Source organism: Eulemur rufifrons, chromosome 9 (genome assembly GCF_041146395.1).
Source record: "Eulemur rufifrons isolate Redbay chromosome 9, OSU_ERuf_1, whole genome shotgun sequence".
Lineage (NCBI taxonomy): Eukaryota > Metazoa > Chordata > Mammalia > Primates > Lemuridae > Eulemur > Eulemur rufifrons.
In genome coordinates this window covers 22,397,153-22,405,105 of record NC_090991.1, presented here as the reverse complement: position 1 = coordinate 22,405,105, position 7,953 = coordinate 22,397,153, and the positions used below count along the sequence as shown (strand labels likewise).

The 7,953-nt window shown below is 36.8% G+C and overlaps 1 protein-coding gene across 1 annotated transcript; it reads left to right on the top strand.

Moving 5' to 3' along the window:
- The first annotated feature begins 700 nt into the window (after window positions 1-700).
- Window positions 701-7,616, top strand: SLFN12 (schlafen family member 12). The gene is given in 4 exon segments (XM_069483119.1): window positions 701-714; window positions 2,056-3,152; window positions 6,984-7,102; window positions 7,104-7,616. Coding segments are annotated over 4 exon segments (1,743 nt in total).
- The last annotated feature ends 337 nt before the right edge of the window (window positions 7,617-7,953 follow it).

Sequence of the window (7,953 nt, the reverse complement as noted above, 5' to 3'; positions counted from 1 at the left end):
AGGAGTTTATCAGGTGACAAAGGTGGAGCAAGGCATTAGAGTGTCAGAGCACACCTATACAAAGGCACACAGTCCCCAAATCACATGGGGAGTGGTGACTACTCTGGTGCACGTGGAGTGGTGGCATTTATTAAACACCTAGTCTGGTCCCTGTAATTTGCTAAGTGTTATATGGAACAAATGGTTCTATTTTCCTCTGTATGTTATGCTCGTGAGTGACATATGAATTCTCTTGATTTATCCCCAATTGTCCAAATGGTCTGGGCCACTAGTGTTGTCATTGTTTACAGGTGATCGGGAATTTAAAGAGACAGAGGTGGTATACACAGCCTGTAGGTATACTCAGCTATAGCTGAGCCTTTGCATGAAATTGGTGCAGTAGACAGAAATGTTCTGACCCCTTTATAACATTTCCTAGTGTAGTGACTACTACCTATGATGGACTTTCCTGCCAACTGTCTCTAAGCCACTTGACATACCTACAATCCTTTTAGCTTGTCGTCTATAGCAAAGCAAAGGTCTATCCCAATAGACCTTAAAGGGACAGAGCTAATGGAGTAGGGATACATAGACTAAAGCAGGCTATCTTAGTCTGTTCAGGTTGCCATACAAATTACCATACACTGAGTGGCTTATGAAAAAGCAGAAATTTACTACTCATAGTTGTGGAGGATAGGAAGTCCTAGATCAGGTTGCCAGCATGGCTGCCTTCTGGTGAGGTCGAGTTCTCCCTTCTTGTTGCAGGCTGCCAATTTCTTGCTTTGTGCTCACGTGGCAGAAGGGGTGAGCTAGTATTCTGGAGTTCCTTTTAAAAGAGCACTGATCCCTACATGAGAGCTCCACCCTGATGAACTAATTACCTCCCAAAGGCACCATCACCTTGGGGGTTTGGATTCCAGCATATGAATTCTGGAGGGACATAAACATTCAAACCACAGCACAGGTGATTCGTATATAAGAATTTTACCTTATTGAAAATATGTGGATATTTGATAGGAAAAGGGTACGTTGACTTGGCCCACCTTGCTTAGGATCAATGGCCAAAATTTGTGAATCTAATTCATTCTTATAAGAAGGAAAAATAATTAACATTGTGTATTGTTGGATGTTCTTAGACCCTAGCTGGCAATTTTCCAAAAGAATTCCCCACAAAATGAGATAATTAATGAAGATAAAAGCTGAAATTATTAAAATAAAAAGTAGAAATAATATGTATAATTAAAAACCTAGTTTACTGAGAAGACCAAAAAGATAGACTCCCTTCAGGGATTTATTTAAGGAAAGGAGAGAGAAAACAAGTTAGGGATTAGAAAGGAGATAAAGAACAGATAAAGGCAAGATGAAAATAATTAGAAAAGGATCATAAAAAACTATGATAACAAATTCAAAAATTCAGTAGGAGTGTCTGAATGAATGAGTATAATTAAACAGCCGTATATCTACCACCCACATCAGAAAATAGATTATTGGTAGTACCTTAAAAACTTCCTATGTGTCCTTTCCAAGTGGCCTCTCTACTCTCCATTGCCTCCATCCTGTTTTATGGTAAACACATTTTTACTATTCTTTATAATTCTACCTCCTATGTGTTCATTCCTAAAAATAGAGATTTGTTTTGCTCATTTTCAAACTTTACAAAAATGGAACCACACTGCATATATTATTTTTGTGATATTTTTTCATTCAAAATTGTGTTTGTTAGATGTTACATATAGTTCATTAATTTTCCTTCCAATAAAATATTCCTGTGTGAACACATTACAATTTATTTATATATTCTTCTATGGTGACTCAGGTCATTTCCAGTTTGATCTATTATGAAAAAATGCTGCTTCAAACATCCCATGGGCATTTGCACGAATTTTTCCTGAGCACATACCTGGAAACAGGAGTGTCTTAGCTTAAAATTTGTCCAAAAAAGTTATCTCATACCTGTATACTTCCCAGTCCAGCGGAATTTATACACCAAAGGATTTTGCTATGTTTGCCTCACAATACAGAATTTGCTGTCTCTCCTACTTAGGTCCTATTCAAATGGCTCTGTCTATTTTACAGGGAAAAATTTCTCCTTGGAAATTGCATAACCACTGGGAAAAGGAACATCCGTGTTGTGAAAACTGAGTATGCTGAGCTGGCTATAGATGTGGGAGAAGCCATTTTTGGAGAGAAAAATAGAAAAAATATGACAGATGGCCAACAGAAAAACGACCAGCGTGAGAATATCTTAATAGCTATGTTTGCTCTGCTCAATTCTGGAGGGGGAGTGATCAAGGCTGAAATTGAGAATAAAGGCTATAGTTATCAAAGAGATGGAGTAGGACCGGATTTGGAAACTTCTTTTAGTAATATTCTGTCATCAGTACCTAAATACCTAGACTTCATGCAAAAAGGAGACAACTTTCTGATTTTTGTGAAATCATGGAGCTTGGAAACATCTGGTCCCCGGATTGCCACCTTGAGGACCAATTTGTACAAAAGAGATATAACATCTACAAAACTCATGGATGTGCCTGTCGCACTGGAATTCCTCAAAGACATGGAAAAAAATGGAAGGAGATCGTATGTAAGACCACGATTGCCTATAGAGAGGACCTATGTTGATGATGTACAAGAAGAAAGTAACATGGAGGCCTTGGCTGCTGACTTTTTTAACAGAACAGAACTTAAGTATAAAGAAAAAGTGACCTTTACTGAATCCACACATGTTGAAGTTAAAGACTTCTCTACAGGACATTTGTTAAAACGAATTAAAGAGATTATCCCTCAAAATGTTTCCGCATTTGCAAATACTGATGGAGGATATTTGTTCATTGGTTTAAATGATGATAAAGAAATAGTTGGCTTTACAGCAGACGAGAGTTATCTCACTACGTTAGAAAAAGAAATAGAAGAGTCCATTAAGAAGCTGCCTGTCTATGACTTCAGTAGGAAGCAGAGAAAGATAAATTACTCATGCAAATTCCTTAAAGTCTGGGACTTTGATACGGAAAATAATAAGAGAAGTCTTTGTAGATATGTCTGTGCGCTTAGAGTGGAGCGATTCTCTGGTGCAGTATTTACTAAAGACCCTGATTCTTGGCATGTGAACAATAACCATGTGATGCAGTTCACTGTGGCGGAATGGATCCCGTTGATGGTGGAGACTGATCCAGGTAAGGAATGGGGATTAGCAATAAGGAAGCATTTGGGTTGGGTGGCAGGAAGGTTTTTTTCTTTGGGATTTGGGGCAAGATCAATGGTCCTCAAATATCAATACCTAATTTACTAATCTCTGGTGGATTAGAACAATCAATATTTCACTGCTTCTTGTTTTTTTCTACCCACTTAGAAGAAGATAGATATTCCATACAGCAAGCACATTATCTACTTTCAGTAGCCCTACTTGGTGCAAAAATCCAATTAACCCTGGATGTTTCTTCCCTACCACCTCTTTACTGTCAAGGAATGCCCGTTCAGTCCTCTTTCTTTTTCTTTCTGAGCTTAATTTTAGTAACTGGCCATTTCTTTCTCTCAGGAACACCTGCCGCTTTTACTTACTTGCCCCTACACCTTTCTTTACCTCCTTTCCATTTATTTCCTGTAAAACCTCTTCCCTCTTCCTCTCACATTTGTGAGCCAAATGTAACCCTACATTATACCAATCAGAAAAGAATAATACTAGTGTTTTACTGGTTTTGGGAAAGGAAAGCCTCAAATGAAATTAGACCAACACTAGCAACTTACAAACTCTCTGAAAATGCAAGCTTCCTCCTCAGAACCTAACAAAACTCAGCTTTCCTTCACTAACTATCACCACTTCTAATTTGAACTGCTTTTAAAATAAATCCAATTATATGGTAATGTATTACATTACTATTAATGCATTTTACTGTTAATTTTCATTCCAAGTATAGAGTGTTTTAGCAGCATCAAGGGTTAATTTTACAATTTGTATCTTACCTGGGAATATAACCACAATACCTAACAATGTTTTTATTAGGAAAACAGGGTTAATTCTAAGTCGACTTTTGATATACTGTATGTTAGCTGGGGGTCTTCCTTGTGCCAAATTAAGAATGTGATTTTTGTTTTCTAAGATTTTTCCGGAGAGCTTCCTGAAGAATGGACCTCTTAAACAAGTATGTTCTCACTTGTTGTTGTTGTCACTTGTTGTTCCCTGTAGTTGGCCTCCTTATAAATGTAACTGGGAAAGTCAACAGCAGAGATGTCCCCGTGCTCAAGATTGCTTTGGCTAATCAGAGTCTTTTGCATTCCATACAAATTTTAGTGTTTTTAAAAATTTCTGTGAAACATGTCATTGGAATTTTGATAGGGTTTTCATTGAGTGTGTAGATCACTTTGGGTCATATGGACATTTTATTAATGACAATATTAATTCTTCCAATCCAATCCATGAACGTGAGATATCTTTCTATTTATATGTGTCTTCTTCAATTTCTCCTATCAGTGTTTTACAGTTTTCAGTGTACAGAACTTTTACCTCCTTGATGAAATTTGTTCCTAAGTGGGGTTTTTCTTTTTTGTAGCTATTATAAATGGGATTGTTTTCCTGATTTCTTTTTTGGGTAATTTGTTGTTATTATATGGAAATCCTACTGATTTTTTTATGCTGATTTGTGTCCTGCAACTTGACTGAATTTGTTTATTAGTTCTAACAGTTTTTCTTGTGGTGTTACTAGGGTTTTCTATATAAAAGGTCGCATCTTGAAACAAAGACAATTTAATTTCTTCCTTTCCAATGTGGGTGCCTTTTTCATCTTTTTCTTGCCTAACTGCTCTGGCTAGGACAACCAGTACTATGTTGAATAGAAGTGGTGAGAATGGGCATCCTTGCCTTGTTCCTGATCTTAGAGGAAAAGCTTTCAACTTTTCACCATTGAGTATGATATTAGCTGTAGACTTGTCATATATAGCCTTTGTTGTGTTGAGGTGCATTCCTCCTATACCTAATTTGTTGAGTGTTTTTTCCTGAAATAATGTTGAATTTTGTCAAACCTTTTGTGCATCTGTTAATGTAAGCATATGGTTTTTGCCCTTCATTTCATTAATGTGGTACATCACATTTATTAATTTACATATATTGAACCATCCTTGCATCCAAGGGATAAATCATACTTGACCATGATGAACGATCCTTTTAATGCTCTGATGTATTTAGTTTGCTAATATTTTGTTGAGAATTTTTGCATCTGTGTTCATCAGTGATATTAACCTGTGATTTTCTTTACTTGTGTCCTTCTCTGGCTTTGGTGTCAGGATAGTGTTGACCTTCTAAAATGAGTTTAGAAGTATTTCCTCCTCTTCACCTTTTTGGAAAAGTTTGAGAAGGACTGGTATTAGTTCTTTAAATGTTTGGTAGAATTCTTGCTGAGCTTCTTGTATTTGTAAGTTGATGTCTTTAGTCAACTTTGAAAAAATCATTAATGTCTCTCTCTTCAAATATTGTTTATGTCTTGTTTTCCTCCCCTTTCTCGTTGTGGGACTCATATTATAAATATGTTAGACCTTTTGACTGTCTCTGCCATCTCTCTTATCCTCTTTTTTTCACTTTTTTCTTTTTGAGTTTTAGTTTGGACTTTTTTCCATTATCCTGTCATCTTATTGATTAATCCTGTTTTCTGCTATTTCTGTCTGCTGCTAGACACTATCCAATGAGTTCCTAATATCAGATATTGTATTTTTTCCAGAAGGTCTTACTTTGTCACCCAGGCTGGAATGTAGTGGCATCATGATAGCTCACTACAACCTCAAACACCTGTGCTCAAGTGATCCTCCCTCCTCTCCCTCCCAAGTAGCTGGGACTACAGGCACACATAATATTTTTAGTTTTTACTTGTAGAGACAGGGTCTTGCTGTGTTTCCCAGGCTGGTCTTGAACTCCTACCCTCAAGTGGTCCTCCCACCTCGGCCTCCTGAAGCATTGGGATTACAGGTGTGAACTACTGCACCTGGCCCAATATTGTATTTTTAAGTTATAAAATGCTCATATGATTTTTATCCATAGATTTCAATTTTCTGAGCCTCTAAGAGAATCAGGACATTTTCATCTTTTCCTCGATTTTCTTAATTCTTTTGGTTTTTGAAGATATTATAATTATTTTAAAATCTCTTTTGGATAACTCCAGTATCAGAAGCACTTGTCAGTCTTTTTCTCTTATCTATTGTTTCTCGTTTTCTAGTAATTTGTCCTTATTTTTATCATGTCTCTTAGTTTTTAATTGTATCATGGATTACAAATTATAGAGACTTAGTAGATATTACATTTCTCCAAAGAGGGTTACGCTTTTATTCTGGCAAGTGGATAGAGCACCAGTGATTATTTTTATTCTTTTGAAGTTTTCTTTTATGCTTTTCTAGGTACAATATCTTTTAATTTTGCTCTTACCACTAGGCCATGGCTCTTCTGAAGCCTTCACTTAAAGTCTGGGGAATTTAGGCAAAAGCCTTTCCACTTTTCTGGGTCTTGAATTCCAGTCTGTATCTCCTCAGCACCATGATGAGGCTGATAAAATTTATGTTCAGCTCTTTAGTCTCCCAGTTGATATTTTCCTTTGTGTTTCCAGCATCTCACCTGTATTATCCTGGTGAGTAGAGGGAAATTTGTGCAAAGATCTTGGCTTCTTCTCTGCAGTTTCATCTTCTCTGGGATTTTTCTTCTCAAATTCCAGCTCCTTGGGCAGCCCTGAATTCTGACCTCTTTTTTCCCTCAGTCCAGTAAAACTGCTGATTTCTGCTTAGGCTCTATTTATAATGCCATGTTATGGAAAATCTCCTCAGGGAAAAAGCTGGGGTGAATGTGAAGCTACTTTCTGTGCTTCCTCTCTATCAAAGATTGTAGCCCTTTCAGTCCTGCTTGTATTGGTTGCTCTCCAGTTCTTTAAATTATTGTTTGCTATGTTTTATACAGCTTTTGTAATTGTTTTTGGTGGGAGGGTTGGTCTGATATAAGCTACTTTGTCACGGCTTAAATTGGAAGTTCCCAGTGTTTTGTAATGTATTATCATTATTTCCTTATCTAGGGGTATCAAAAGAGATAGCAGACACTCCAGACACCTTTGGAAGACTGTTCTTATAACACGAAGGACTTAAACAATTAATATGTAAAAGAATTTTGCTTTGTCAGGCAAGGTATGCTGATCTTCTCCAGGAGCTGGTCTTTGGATCTGGGGTTGCAAGGGAACAAGAAAGTCATCTGTGATGTTCTTCTGATTTCCCAGGAAAGTCCACCAGTCCTATACACCTTCCTTAGGGCACTGGATGAGGAGTTAGAAGACTATTCTACACAAACTGCCCTAACTTTAAAGCAGAAGCTAGTAAAAATTGGTGGTTACACTGGAAAGTTTTTTGTCAGGAGAAAGATCTTAAGCTTGAGTCCTAATGGCGAGGAAAGCTGCCTATATGATTCAAAATTGCAAACATTTTACCCTAAATGCTATCATCCTGTAACCACTGAAACAAGGATAGACTTGCTGAAGGCCCTTTTTAAAGTCTTCAGGAAACTCGAATCTTTGAAAGACCATTTTGACTTTGATAGTTTTAATGTCTCTCAAATAATCAGTACAGATTATTTTCAGAATGACAAAGAGATCTTTATGTCATGTATAAGGCACTGCTGAATCATGAGAGATGGACTGGGCTACGGAGACATTTTTCTTTATGTTGTTTGTGATATTCTCTAATTCTGAGAAAATATGTCTTTGAAAAGTTAGTGAGTTAAGCACTTGTGATGTTGGAAAGTTAGGTTTAGGCTATGTTCAGTTCTTCCTAATAGTCTTCACGGATATTGCTTAAGGGCAATATTAACTTGTTAATATGGGGGAAAATTAACTTGTTAATTACTCTGTGAACAGTGTTGTTTACTCTGTACACAGTTCACGGGTAAATTTTCTTCCATTTTTGAATTCAGAAAAATTGCAATACTTTTATTCTTCACGACAACAATGAAAATCTCCC